This window comes from Oryctolagus cuniculus, chromosome 3 (assembly GCF_964237555.1).
Source record: "Oryctolagus cuniculus chromosome 3, mOryCun1.1, whole genome shotgun sequence".
NCBI classification, from domain to species: domain Eukaryota; kingdom Metazoa; phylum Chordata; class Mammalia; order Lagomorpha; family Leporidae; genus Oryctolagus; species Oryctolagus cuniculus.
In genome coordinates, this window is record NC_091434.1 from 184,681,410 (window position 1) to 184,695,901 (window position 14,492).

The window sequence follows — 14,492 nt, forward strand, 5'->3', positions numbered from 1 at the left end:
ATGTTCCAAATGCTACTCCGACAGCATTTAATACGACCAGAAGACACCTGGAGCCCGCATTTACTCACGGAGCAGAAGTGAGATGATTATGCACACTCCGGCTTTCCTTAAAAAGCATTCTGGAAAAATTAAAAAAGATACCATTCACTATTATTTTATAGCAGATACATGATAACTGTGTTCCCCATCTTTTTTAATCACTGGTTTTCATTAGGCTACTACTTATTTACCAAGTCAAAACTGGAATGGGATAATACATTCAATAACCTGCTTTAGGGAAAGCTTTGTGTCACCTCTACTTATTCAAGTATCTTGATAGAACAATAGATCATTTCTGTTGAATTAAGATGCAACATTTTAAGATGAGGGGTTGGGATGGCAAATTTTTATTAATTTTTACATTCCTTACTTTAAATAGAGCTACTCTTAGTTTCCTGAGATACTCTTCTAAATATACTATTTTCAACAGGACTTCAAACTTCCTCTTTTCTCATGCTCTAAATCCTGTATCCAGAGTTCCTTATCTTTCTATTACCTACATAGAGTTCCCGACCCAAAGCTCATCACTTTTCCCCCTCCATTTTTATCTACTAGCAAATTCAAGGTCAAAGAGGAAAAGGGGCTCAGTAAAACCTCCTCTTTATGCCTGTCTCTACCTATCTCTATGTCTGCATCAATGGTTTTGTCTTTCAGTTTCCAATGAAGAGATCTTCTGAAAGAAGTGGATAGGGTGCTTTCACACATTACATCACAGAATCAGTGTCATCATGTGGGTATGTGTAACTATGCGTCTTAGTAACAGCAATGATAAGGAAGCAAAATGAAATCTGTAAGTCACGTTTCTTACCTCGCCTGCATCCAGCCCTTGGGCCACAGGGGCTTCACCTCTGTCTCCATGAAGGATTTAAGATAGTCCTCAGCAGACTGGCTTTTATTTGGCTCTAACTCATAGCATCCCAATTTGATCTCAACAAGGTTACATAACAAAGTTCTAAACAGATTTAAAAAAAATTTATATATAAATCTGACTGCAGTACTGTAGAAAATTAAGTTTGAGATCGATTTTCTACAAATCACACAAATCTCACAGCAATAATACAGAATATTATCTTAAGAATTCAGGAAAATGACATGAAGCTAATTTCTAACGTATCGCTCATTTCATTATTTTATTATTGTATCAATCATTTTATTATTTATTATATATCAACATCCCCCATATGAAACAGTTTCCTTTGATACCTTCATTTACTATTTATTTTAAAGATTTATTTGTATGAAAGGTAAAGCAGCAGAGAGATCCTCCATTTGCTGGCTCCTCCCCAACAGGCTGCCACGGCAGGGCTGAGCCAGGAGCTCCATCCTGGGCTTCCCACAGCGTGGCAGGCACCCAGGATCTGGGCCATCTTCTGCTCCCTTTCCAGGCCCATCATCAAAAGTTGGATTGGAAGCAAAGCAGCCAGGACTCAAACCAGCCCTTCAGTCCGGGGGCTGGCATCACAGGTGGCGGGGAACACGCTGTGCCAGATTCACAGTGCTGGTCCCCCACTGAGGCACAGAACTCCACCAGGAAAGGCGGCTAAGTGAGCACAAGCCGCCGGGCCTGCACCTTCGGGACCGCTCTCTTCCAGCACCAGCAGCTCAGCCCCCACAAGGTACCTCGTGGAAACGACAGGGACCGCTCCAGCGCTACCAGGACCGCATGACTCTTCCGTAAGACGCTTCTCCTTCCGCTCACCTCTGCTAGCTTCCACCCTGTCTTCCAGCTACTACAGATTCTTTTCTGAGGAAGCTTTTCACTACACTGCATGCTTGGCTGACCGTCACGACTCGCTAAATCTTACCTAATGGTGTCATCCCAGTGGAATTTCTTTCTTGGTCCTAGGACACGTTTCCCTGGTTTCTCATCATCATCTTCCTCGGATCCATTTTTCTCTCGTTCTTCATCTGTCTGCAACCTAGAAATGAAAAGCATTTACAGAGAAGTTCTGCCCCAGCACTGTCTGTAACACGCTCGGCAAACCCTCGCTGCGGCCAGGAAGCGAATGGGAAGCAGGGACTCGACCTGAGACACTCTTCTGGAGTTACACAGTGGTTTGGTGAATGACACCGTCACACCACAACCACAAACACTCGTGATTTAGGTCAGAAAACATCTGCATCCAACCCCAGCTGGTCACACTGGTCGGCGCCAGCTCTGGTTTTGACCTTATCTGTACACTGAATGAACTGACAGCACAAACAACTGAATGGGAAGGGACATGCTATTTAGAAAACATTCAATTATGAGCCGGCGCCGCGGCTCACTAGGCTAATCCTCCGCCTTGTGGCACCGGCACCCAAGGTTCTAGTCCCGGTCGGGGCGCCGGATTCTGTTGCAGTTGCCCCTCTTCCAGGCCAGCTCTCTGCTGTGGCCAGGGAGTGCGGTGGAGGATGGCCCAGGTGCTTGGGCCCTGCACCCCATGGGAGACCAGGAGAAGTACCTGGCTCCTGCCATCAGATCAGCGCAGTGCGCCGGCTGCAGCGCACTGGCCGCGGCGGCCATTGGAGGGTGAACCAACGGCAAAAGGAAGACCTTTCTCTCTGTCTCTCTCTCTCTCACTGTCCACTCTGCCTGTCAAAAAATAAAATAAAATAAATAAATAAATAAAAAAGAAAACATTCAATTACATGATTTCAATGGTGTATGCAGATTTCCAGTGGAGGGTAAGTCCACTTAAATCAATCCTAGCAGCTCAAACATTTCTCACATGTAAACAGCAAGCCAAACGGAAGAACTACGTACTTGGCACACTTGGCCTGGCTGCGAGCCTGGCAGTCCTCCTGGTATTTAAACAGTTGCTCAGGCATGACATTGCTAACAGCCAGCTTCAGTTTCTGCAGAGGTTCTCTTAAACGATCATCCTGAGGAAAAAAACACATGAAAAGTTTTCCCAGACAGACTTAGAAGATTTAATTCTTAAGCACATTTTCAAAAAATGCTTTAGATACTGAATACAGCCTTGAAACGTCAGCTTGTCTAAATGTGGACACTTCCTGTAAAGCACGGACTTCCCAGAGGCACACGGACAGAAAACCCCGTCAGCTGAGCCCCGGATCCCGCTTGGCGCTCCAGCATATACTGAGTTCTCCCATTCCTACCTGTGACCCGTGTTTTGATGAATAAATTATAAGGACGCTTTTACTAAAATAGAAATGATTTGCACGTGCAGACTACCACTGGCTGATCCCGTTATGACTGCACTGCTCTGGAACGCCGTGGCAGGTGATCTAGCCCGGGGACTACCTGTTCTCTCGGTTGAGGTTCATAAGTGTGACCTATGCTGCAAGCAAAAATGCAAGGGAAGGCCAAATGAAAGACGAAACTGGCTAGCGGCGCCGGCACACCGGGTTCTAGTCCCGGTTGGGGCGCCGGATTCTGTCCCGGTTGCCCCTCTTCCAGGCCAGCTCTCTGCTGTGGCCAGGGAGTGCAGTGGAGGATGGCCCAGGTGCTTGGGCCCTGCACCCCATGGGAGACCAGGAAAAGCACCTGGCTCCTGGCTCCTGCCATCGGATCAGCGCGGTGCGCTGGCCGCAGCGCGCCGGCCGCGGCGGCCATTGGAGGGTGAACCAACGGCAAAGGAAGACCTTTCTCTCTGTCTCTCTCTCTCTCACTGTCCACTCTGCCTGTCAAAAAAAAAAAAAAAAAAAAAGACGAAACTGGGACCCTCTTGTTCACGTGGGAGCGGAGCAAGGAGCTAAATAGATCTGTTCCTAACCCTCTGAATCAACTACTTTATTATTTCCACCTGACAAATAACATATTCTAAACATATTTCTATCACTGTCCTAAGCACAAAAAATATTTTATGATTTTGATTTTCTTCACTGTAACAATTTTTTTTTTAAGATTTATTTAAAAGGCAGGGTGACAGAGGGGGAAAGAGAAAGGCTGGTCTTCCATCTGCTGGTTCACTCCCCAAATGGCTGCCACAGCCAGGGCTGGGCCAGGCCGAAGCTGGGGGTCAGGAGCTGCATCCATGTCACCTATGTGAGTAACAGGGTCCCCAGTACTTCGGCCATCTGCTGCCTTCCTGGGACATTAGCAGGAGAGCAGACTGGAAGCACGGAGCGGCCAGGATTTGAACCAGCACTCCAATATGGGGTGCAGGCATCCCAGCAGTGGTCTGAACTGCTGCAACAGACTACTCATCCCAAAACAACTGTTTTTAAGATGTGACTTTTGGGGGCTGGCGCTGTGGCATAGTGGGTAAAGCAGCTGTCTTCAGTGCTGGCATCCCATATGGGCGCTGGTTCAAGACCCAGCTGCTCTACCTTGAATCCAGCTCCCTGCTATGGCCTAAGAAAGCAGTAGAAGGTGGCCCAAGTCTTTGGGCCTCTGCACCCATGTGGGTGACCTGGAGGAAGCTCCTGGCTCCTGGCTTTGGATCAGCCCAGCTATGTCCGTTGCAGCCATTTGGGGAGTGAACCAGTGGATGGAAACTTCTCTCTCTCTCTTTCTCTCTGCTTCTGCTTCTCTGTACTCTGCCTTTCAAATACATAAATCAATCTTTTTTTTTTTTTTTAAAGAGTGTGATTTTTGGTGCAGAGATTTTTTACATAAATATTATTACCAGTACGCATTTTAGCCCATTTGGTGCATACAATTAATAATTATTGTATGACAGTATCTGCTCTAAATCCCATGTTAAAAAATGTGTATGCTTATCCTGATTTGAAAATATAATATATATACGTATCAGAACATTGCATGGTACTCCATTGATATGTAAAGTTTTTACATGTCAAATAAAAATGTTTTTTTTTTAAGGGAGTTTATATGACTGTTTTCCTACTTGCAGTTCTTTTCTATTGGTACTCATTTCTGTCAACTGAACTTAGGGCAGTTAAGCCCCAGCTGCCCACTGTCGGAAGGAGCCAGGCAAAGTACAAAATCTGAGATCTCAAATAAATTTCAATTTTACACTAACCTTTGCATTTAAAAAGAACTACAGGGTATGCCTGTGGCCTAGCAGAACTCCGGCAGGGTGTCCAGGTCCAACCCCTCTCCAGCTGGACCGACTCCCACCACCCGTGTGGGAGACCTGGACTGCCTTCTCAGCTCCTGCCTCCGCGTCTGGGGAAGGAACTAGTGGACGTGAGCATCTTTCTCTATCTCTTGAATGGTAGCAAAAAATAAAGGATTCTAGTTTCTCAATTCAAAGCGAGTATTTATTAACAGAAATGAATACCTGTATAAAGCATTCTAGGCTTGTCAGATCATACCTACTACATGGGCTTACACTCCAAGAATCTACATCTCAGAAAACACTGCTTTTCATCTAACTCTACCAACTGTTCAAGAAATAATTATTTTCTCAGGAACCAACATGCCTTTAATAATCTCTGTGGTTATGAAATACACAGAACAAGACTCTAACAATTAATATGCTGAAGTCCCAAGCAGAAACAAGTTCTTTACAGGTAACGAAACCCCGAACGTCGTTGTTTCTTCTCGTACCTGGACATTGAGATGTAATTTCTTTAGCCGTTTTACCAGGGTTTCTTTATTGCACGGCACAAAAGCTTCCAGGTGGGAGTAGACACCACTACGGGCAACAGGGCCTAGTTCTTGTAGCTGTAACTCAATGCTGACCAAGAAAAATCAACACAAATCAACCATGAGGAATTTTTTTTAGGTAGCATCACATAGGAAAGAAGGCAAATGCAACTCATTCTTGTTCGTATTTTATCTTCCTATGATCTCCTAGACAGTATCTTTAATGCAACAAAAGCTTCACCAATGAACAGTAACGGTAGAGAAAATACTCTACAATTCTAGCTTAGGAATAGACTTTATATGACTACAAACAATCTAGAAATAGTGTTTTTTTGTGTATGTATGTGTGTACAAGAGCAAAGTCTATGGTTTCGGTAAAGCCCAAGAATTCCATTATTAATCAGAATCTCATTCCCTCAAAAAGATCCTGCTACCCGTCTGCCCTGAGACAACAGGTTGCAGAGTCACATCATTTCACTAAGTTCCTGAGGTGTTTTTTCTTTAGAGGTGCCTGACAAAAGGAAAGATCCGAGAGAGGGGAAAGCCCCTCTGGCTGTGCCCATTCACTGCTTCATCCATCTGCTTGTCCCTGACCGTGCCTGGCGTACACAGGACAGAGTCAGCAGTTTGTTCAGTTTATTCCAATTCTCCAGCTCCAACTTCTATTCACAAAATGCTTTTGAGAAAGAACAAGCTGTTAAGTATGTATGTAATCTAATCGTTCTTTAAAAAAATAAAGTAAAACCATTTCTAACAGCCATCTTACTTTTAACAAGACAAACCTACTAATAAATAATTGAGGGCAGGGTCCACCAAGATGGAAGACATTACACTGGCAACTGCTACTGTAGAAAGCTGAGAACAGATGTTGACTTGAAAGCCAAGGCAAAACTGGAGCTCTTGATGATAAACTACACTCACATCATCACATTTATTACAGAAGGTGCAGACTGACTTAAGTACTTCTCAAAAATGCAACATACACCTAAAGAGTCAATCAATAGGTTTTTTTTTTTGAAATAAAACTAACCTAACTATATCAACTGTACTTATCATTTCTAAGGTACATCTCAATCTCAGAAAAAGATTTGGTATAACTAAACAAATAATAGAAATGGCAAGAAGGGCCCAGCACTGCGCTGCACTGGATGAAGCCGCCACCTGCAGCACAGGTATCCCATGTGAGGACTGGCTCAAGTCCCAGCTCCTTGCACTTGGGAAAGCAGCAGAAGATGGCCCGAGTCCTTGGGCCTTCACCACCCACATGGGAGACCAGGAAGAAGCTCCTGGCTCCGGGCTCCTGCCTGGCCCAGAATCAGCTGTTGCAGCTCTGGCGAGTGAATCAGTGGATGGGAGATCTTTCTGTCTCTTCTTCTTTATCTTATATAGTTTTTCCTTTTTAGAAATTTTATTTATTGAGAGGTAGAGTTACAGACAGTGAGAGGGAGAAAGACAGAGAAAGGTCTTCCTTCCGCTGGTTCACTCCCTAAATGGCCGCAACGGCAGAATTATGCTGATCCGAAGCCAGGAGCCAGGAGCTTCTGGGTCTCCTACGTGGGTGCAAGGGCCCAAGGACTTGGGCCATCCTCCACTGCCTTCCCAGGCCATAGCAGAGAGCTGGACTGGAAGAGGAGCAGCCAGGACTAGAACCAGCACCCATAAGGGATGCCGGCGCCACAGGTAGAGGATTAACCTACTGTGCCACGGCGTCGGCCCTTATCTTATATCTTTCAAATAAATTTTTAAAAAGGCAAGACGTTTAAGACCTACAAGAATCAGAGTCAAAGCAAGGGTTCATATGTGGAAGAATCATTACGGGTCATGGATTTTGTATACAAACATTGGACTAGAAAACGGGGCTGCTGGGACCCATGCAAGCCCTCACCTGCAGTGCCGGTATCCTACATGGGCGCTGGTTCAAGACCCGGCTGCTCCAGTTTCAATCCAGCTCTCTGCTATGGCCTGGGAAAGCAGTGGAAGATGGCCCAAGCCCTTCCTAGAGGAAGCTCCTGGCTTTGGGTTGGCCCAACTCTGGCTGTTGTGGCCATCTGGGAAGTGAACCAGTGGATGGAAGATCTCTCTCTCTGCCTCTCCTTCTCTGTGTAACTGACTTTCAAACAAATAAAAAAAAATCTTTAAAAAAACAAAAAAGAAGCAATGATGAGACAGAACCAATATACCTGGATAATTTAATAGGAATTACTTCCCCAAATAATCACATATCATATGTCCTTACAATAGCAACTCAGTTCAGAACTATCAGGCATGCTTGTTTAGGAAGTGGAAAGAGGTCAAGGAAATACAAAGATGATTAAAAGGGAAAAGGACTCAGCTCTGAACAGTACGGTGTGTGGAATCAGAGGCACACCTCTGTAACATAAAAAGCAGGCGGGTGCCAAAAACTCCAGGATCTATTTTCAGACAGACGTGGGAGAAGCAACCCGAGAAGCCAAGGACAGAATGCTGACCCTCTGCTCGTTCGAGATGCCGTGCCCCATGTGCTTGACTCTCCAGGAGAGAAACAGCTCTCCCCGCTTACGGAGGAGTAAAATGAGAACGCAGAGTCTCAGTCCCAGAGAGGGGTCTAGTCCAGCCCACTCAGGACTCGCTGGAGAAACAAGAGCTGGCCCGGCCCCTGACTGTGGCATCTGCGCAGCCTCGTGAGCAGTGGCTGCGTTGCGAGTGAGTCGAGAGGTGAAGCGCAGTGGTGCAGAGGGGAAGCACTGATGTGGCTTCCAAGCAGGCCCAATCCACCTGAAAATCCCTGATAAGCCAAGCACAGAGATGAGACGCCGCTCTGCTACGACACCAGCAGTACACCAGCTCATATTCTTCCTGAGTCCATTCCAGCTCTCCAGGAAAACAGAGCTTGCAGCCATAAAAATTATCACAAGTTAGACACCAATCAGTTCTCTGAATCTCACGAGAAACTCTCCTCATTACGTATTTAAAAGACAGGTGTGAGCACGGTTAGCCTCGCAGTTTGGACGCTGGTTAAGACACTTGCATCCTACACTGGACTGATTCCTGACTGCAGCTTCCTACCGATCCGGACCCTGGGAGCCCACTGCACTGGCGCAAGTGGCTTCCTGCTACCCAAGTGAGATGGCATTCCTGGCTCTGGCTTCGACCCCCTGGCTGTTACAGGCATTTGGGGAGTGAACCAAAAAATGGACGCTCTCTCTGTCTACTTCTCAGACTCTCAAGTACATTAGAAGACAAGACAGGAATACTATTACAGAAACACAGGTTTCCTGTGTTTCTTTAATTTAATTTATTTTTCTCATTTGATTTAAAGGTGGAAACACAGAGAGATCATCCATCTGCCGGTTTGTTCCCCAGATGCATGCAGCAGCAGCTGGGGCTGGCCCAGGTCGAACTTCATTTGGGCAGCAGAGAACCAAGTACGTGAGCCATCACCTACTGCATCCACAGTACACATCAGCAGAAGGCTGGACCTGAAGCAAAGGAGCCAGGACTGGAAACAGACAGACACGCAATGTGGGCAAGCCAGCTGCATCTTCAAGGGTACGCCAAATGCCTGCCCTGTTTTCCTATATGATACTACTCCATCACCAATGACAAGTATACATTATTTTAACCAGAAGTAAAATACACTGCTTTCTCAATGATCACAGTTTTTCCCAGTTCGGTGTGTAATTATATACCCAATTCCTAACCAATGGTTAAAATTTATGAGGCAACAGATTTGCAAGTACCGTATAGGTTACATGACCACAATCTTAAAACCCACAGTTACATTAGTATCAAACTGAATGCAAAATCATATTACAAATGCTGCTGATATGAATACAATCTGTACCACGTAGCAGCCTTCACCTCCTCAGTTCACCCTGTCCTGTCTTCTCCACACTACCTCCATCCACCCCGACAGCTGTGATTCCTTTATTAAGTCAGACTTTCTATTTCACTAGAAAACTTCGTATGAATTACAATTAACCTCACTAGGTATCAATGGAACTATCTTTCCTAAGTCTGCATAGTGAATGTAGAAGGAAAGTTATAATGAGTCTATATATATACTCTAAACTTTCTCAGAAAGATGTTTTCACATAAGGTGACGTAACAACCATTTAAATCTAGTGTAACAGTCGAGGTCATTGGCTTCTGCAGTTATAAACACTGGAACCCTCGACTGCAGCAGGCTCATCTTGCTGTGAAGCAATGTCAATCCCACGTGCTGTGAGGCTGGGAGGGAGGAGCTAATGCTTGAGCCCAGCCACACTCTGAGAATCAGTTTCTCAAAGGCCTACTATACTATTTTTGTCGCAAGACATGGTGAGTACTAAATGCTTTTGTACTTCTTTACTTGAGAGATAAAAGTTACAGACAGAGCGGGAGAGATAGAGAAGAAGGTCTTCTGCCTGTAGATTCACTCCTCAAATGGCCAAAATGGCCAGAGCCAGACCCAACTCAAAGCCAGGAGCTTCTTCCAGTCTCCCATGTGGGTGCAGGGCCCCAAGCACTTGGGCCATCTTCCACTGCTTTCCTAGGCCATAGCAGAGGGCTGGACCAGAAGTGGAGCAGCCAAGGGGCCGGCATTGTGGCATAGTAGCCTCCAGTGCCTGCATCCCATATAGGCAGCAGTTCGAGTCCTGGCTGCTCCTTTTCTGATCCACCTCTCTGCTATGGCCTAGGAAAGCAGTGTAAGATGGTTAAAGTGCTTCAGCCACTGCACCTATGTGGGAGACCTGGAAGAAGCTCCTGGCTCCTGGCTTTAGACCAGCTCAGCTCTGGCTGTTGTGGCTGTTTAGGGGGTGAACCAGAGGATGGGAGATCTCTCTGTAACTCTACTTCTCAAATACATAAGTACAATCTTTAAAAAAAAAAAAAAAAAAGAAGAAGAAGAGCAGCCGGTACGGGAACCAGCACCCATATGGGATGCCCGCACCACGGGCAGAGGCTTAGCCTACTGTGCCACAGTGCTGGCCCTGGCCTACCATACTTTAAGGCTTTTTAATAAAAGAGGAAAGTACTTACTCTAGAAGAATATTATTCATATCTTGTGTAAAGAATTTTTTCCTTCCTTCTTCATCAAAAAGTTTGGCAGCCTAGAGAAACATAAGAAGCATGATCAATATCACTCACACTAAACAATTACTCTGAGATGCATTACCTAATGCAAAAAAGGAATTCTGATCAACGGAACACCACATGAGCTGTGATCAGTGGTCTCCCAGGGCTACAAGAGATTCAAGTTTAACTGGATACTGTGTGCACTTCTTGTACCTGCCATAACAAATAACCACCACAAAAGTTGTTAAAACATAAATTTATTCTCCCACAGTCTGAAGTTCAAAATCATCCTCACTTTACTGAAATCAAGATGTGAGAGAGTCGAGCACTCTCCAGAGTCACCAAACCCGAAGGCAAGTCGAGTCAGGAACCAGACCCAGGAAGCACAATACACAGTGTGGGCAGCCTGAGCGGGTCGCAGCCACTGCACCCATCTCCCGCCCCGTATCTCAATCTTCTAAAACTCACAACATTACACATTCAAGACGTTTTAGAGCTTTGTGTATCTTATGTATTTTGGCTATATGTAGGTTTATTAATTCTATTTAAGGATTTTAATTTGATTTGAAAGACAGAGAAAGATCTTCCATCTGCTGGTTCACTCCCCAAAAGTCTGGGCCAGGCTGGAGTTCTAGCAAGCTCTATGTGGGCAGCAGGCTGAACTGGAAGCAGAGGAAACTAGACTCACAGCTGGCACTGTGATATGAGTGTGTTTTAAGCAGTGACTTAACTGCTGTGCCAAATGCCCATCCCTGTTTATTAGTTCTTGCTGTAATCCCCAAGGAAACAGAAAGAGATTTCACTTTCTAGAGACATTATGGATTACCCACAATTCCTCTGATATTCTATTATATTTTTAACATAAAAAAAAAAAAACTTTGAGAGGCAAAGAGAAAGACAGAGACAAATATACAGAAAATGAACCATCTGCTGGGTCACTCCCCAAATGCCTGCAATAGCCAGAGTTAGGCCAGGGCTCAATCCTGGAGCCAGCTCAATCCAGGTATCCTATACTGGTGGCAGGAACCCAATACTTGGGCCATCATTGTTGCCTGTCAACTGCTTCCAGGAAGCTGGAGCCAGGAATTGAACCCAGGTACTCTGATGTGAGATGTGGGTATCTTAACCACTAGGCCAAATGACCTCTCCAATTATATACTTCACCCTGATTACCATGTTCAATCCTCATATCAAAATCACTGATATGACAGTCCCCATCCCACAAACGAGGAATTTAAACCTGAGACAGGTTCCATGATATGACCCTATACTGAATCGCTAAGAAGTGTCGGACGCAGGATTCCGACCAGAAGCACCCTGAGGTTCAACTGGGCAACACTGGCACTCAGCACAGATACAGGTTTACCACAGCCAGTCTGGATTCAACCTGATAAACAACTGGCCATGGTCATTATCAAGGGATAAGCACAAATGAAACAAACTTACAGATAATATTCTCATCACCACGTTTCCAACTTTCACCGGCAGACCAGAAACAAAGACTTGGTACACCAAGACATTCTGCCTTCATCAACAGAAGCAGCATTTACCGAGGGAATCACAGACACAGCTCACCTTCAGCGCTACTGAGAAAGCTGATCTAGGAACCCGAGCAGCTCATATACCTCCAATCTACCTACCTAGGACACCTTACACAGCCTTAAGGAGAACACACAAATTTGTGAGACAAGCATCCCAGACAGAAGAAGCTTGGGCTTGCACAGGGTCAGAAATGTAGGAAGAAAGCGAGAATGAAAACTAAACTGCAAGAAAGGGAATCAACAAAAGACAAGAGAGAGGACGTTTTACGCAAGAGTTCAGACGTTGCTTCAAACGCTCACATCCCAGGTCTGGATGCCAGGGTTTGAGCTCCAGCTGTACTTTATTTATTTATTTATTTATTTATTTATTTATTTTTGATGGGCAGAGTGGACAGTGAGAGAGAGAGACAGAGAGAAAGGTCTTCCTTTGCCGTTGGTTCACCCTCCAATGGCTGCCGCGGCCGGCGCATCACACTGATCCGATGGCAGGAGCCAGGTGCTTCTCCTGGTCTCCCATGGGGTGCAGGGCCCAAGCACTTGGGCCATCCTCCACTGCACTCCCGGGCCACAGCAGAGAGCTGGCCTGGAAGAGGGTCAACCGGGACAGAATCCGGCACCCCGCCCGGGACTAGAACCCGGTGTGCCGGCGCCACAGGTGGAGGATTAGCCTATTGAGCCACGGCGCTAGCCCCACCTCACATTTCAAAGAAAAATATGGGGAACGCATATGTAATCCAGTAGTCAAATAACCTCCCCATTAATAATTTCCTACTAAAAGGTTAGAAGTTGTATTAATCCAGGCATGGGGTGGGTGCTGTGGCAGAACGGGTTAAGCTGCCATGGGGGACACCCACATTTCCTATCAGAGTGCCAGTTCAAATGCTGGTTCAAGTCCCATCTACCCCACTTCCAATGCAGCCTGACCATGTGTCCAGGAAGAAGCAGATGACGCTCAAGTACTTGAGTTCCTGCCACCCACACAGGACACCTGGAAGGAGCTGCTGGCTCCTGGCTTAACTCCAGCTGTTGCAGCCATTTGGGGAATAGACCAGTGGATGGAAGATCTCCCCCTCCTGTGTTTCTTTTCTCTGACACTTTGCTTTTCAAATAACTCAATCCCAAAAAGAAAACAAATCCTGGCATAGCTACTACAGAGATCACTGACATGAGATGTGGCAGAGCCTCACAAGACAAATACTCCTCATGAACCAAGTCTATCCATGAAGTGGTGACAAACGTCACACAATTCAGTAGACAGAGTGCCAGTCGTGGGGCTCGATGGTCGGGAACTCAGTCCCGAGTCCTGAATCAGGCCACTGGGCTGACCGTTACCTCCTTTCTTCTTAGTTACTTCCTCATGTGCTAACTAGAAGCAACACTACAAACACTCTGACTGCTGGCAGGATTCGACTACGCAGAACTTGAAACCCATCCATCTGTGTTGCAGCCATTGTCCTCTGTGAGGGGAACGAGGCTGGGAAGTGGTGGCACACAGAAGCACCACACCCCAACACTGTATGGCACTGATGCTTGTCAAATAAATAAAACAATTAACAATCAAATCTAAAAAAATCCCAACTAAAACAATTAATAATCACATTCTAAAAACCAGAAGAAACTAAAGATTGTAGAGGCGGTGCCATATGATAGAGCAGCATTTCTAAGTTGGGTGAAACTAGATAATTAAGTTATTCCCACCACTTAACTTATCATGTGGCCTTGACTGTTACTTAACCTATCTCCACTTAAGGTTTTCCACCATAAAAAGGAAATAATACCTACCCCTCACTTAAGGGAGGCGTGGGGAGCCTTTTTGCTACCAAGGGCCATTTGGATATGTACAACATCATTCACAGGCCACACAAAATTATCAATGTAAAAATTACCTGTTACAGATTTACTGAATTTGGAGTCCTGACTGTGGCTGCCTTGCAGGACGAGACAAAATGCTTTCGTGGGTTTCAGACAGCCCACAGGCCTGATATTTCCAACATCTGATTTACAGAGTTGCTGATAAGATTAAAAAATGAAAACTATTTCATTAATAAAATTGTAAACTCATTGTTAAAAAAAAAAATAAAGGGCTGGTGCTGTGGCGTAGCAGGTAAAGCCACTGCCTGCAGTGCCAGCATCCCATATGGGCGCTGGTTCAAATCTCGGTTGCCCCACTTCCAATCCAGCTCTCTGCTGTAGCCTGGGAAAGCAGTAGAAGATGGCCCAAGTCCTCGGGCCCCTGCACCTGCGTGGGAGACCCAGAAGAAGCTCCTGGCTTCGGATTAGCCCAGTTCCAGCCACTGCAGCCATTTGGAGAGTGAACCAGCAGATGGAAGACCTCTCTCTTTCTCTTCCTTTGCCTTTCAAATAAATAAATTGTT

At 45.6% G+C, this 14,492-nt stretch overlaps 1 protein-coding gene across 16 annotated transcripts in view; it reads right to left on the bottom strand.

Annotated features, from left to right (window-relative positions):
• The window catches only part of UBN2 (ubinuclein 2), a 98,539-nt gene that overhangs the window by 39,640 nt on the left and 44,407 nt on the right, over window positions 1-14,492 (bottom strand). For 11 of the 16 annotated variants that reach the window (XM_017338034.3, XM_070071422.1, XM_051835653.2 and 8 more), the window contains 6 exons: window positions 10,541-10,611; window positions 5,501-5,630; window positions 2,786-2,904; window positions 1,845-1,958; window positions 848-991; window positions 69-119 (listed from right to left, as the gene is read on the bottom strand). In XM_017338034.3, coding sequence (XP_017193523.2) covers window positions 69-119; window positions 848-991; window positions 1,845-1,958; window positions 2,786-2,904; window positions 5,501-5,630; window positions 10,541-10,611 — 629 coding nt within the window. The remainder of the gene's footprint in view (window positions 1-68; window positions 120-847; window positions 992-1,844; window positions 1,959-2,785; window positions 2,905-5,500; window positions 5,631-10,540; window positions 10,612-14,492) is intronic. The other 5 variants (XM_070071426.1, XM_070071427.1, XM_017338032.3 and 2 more) reach the window with 1 other exon arrangement.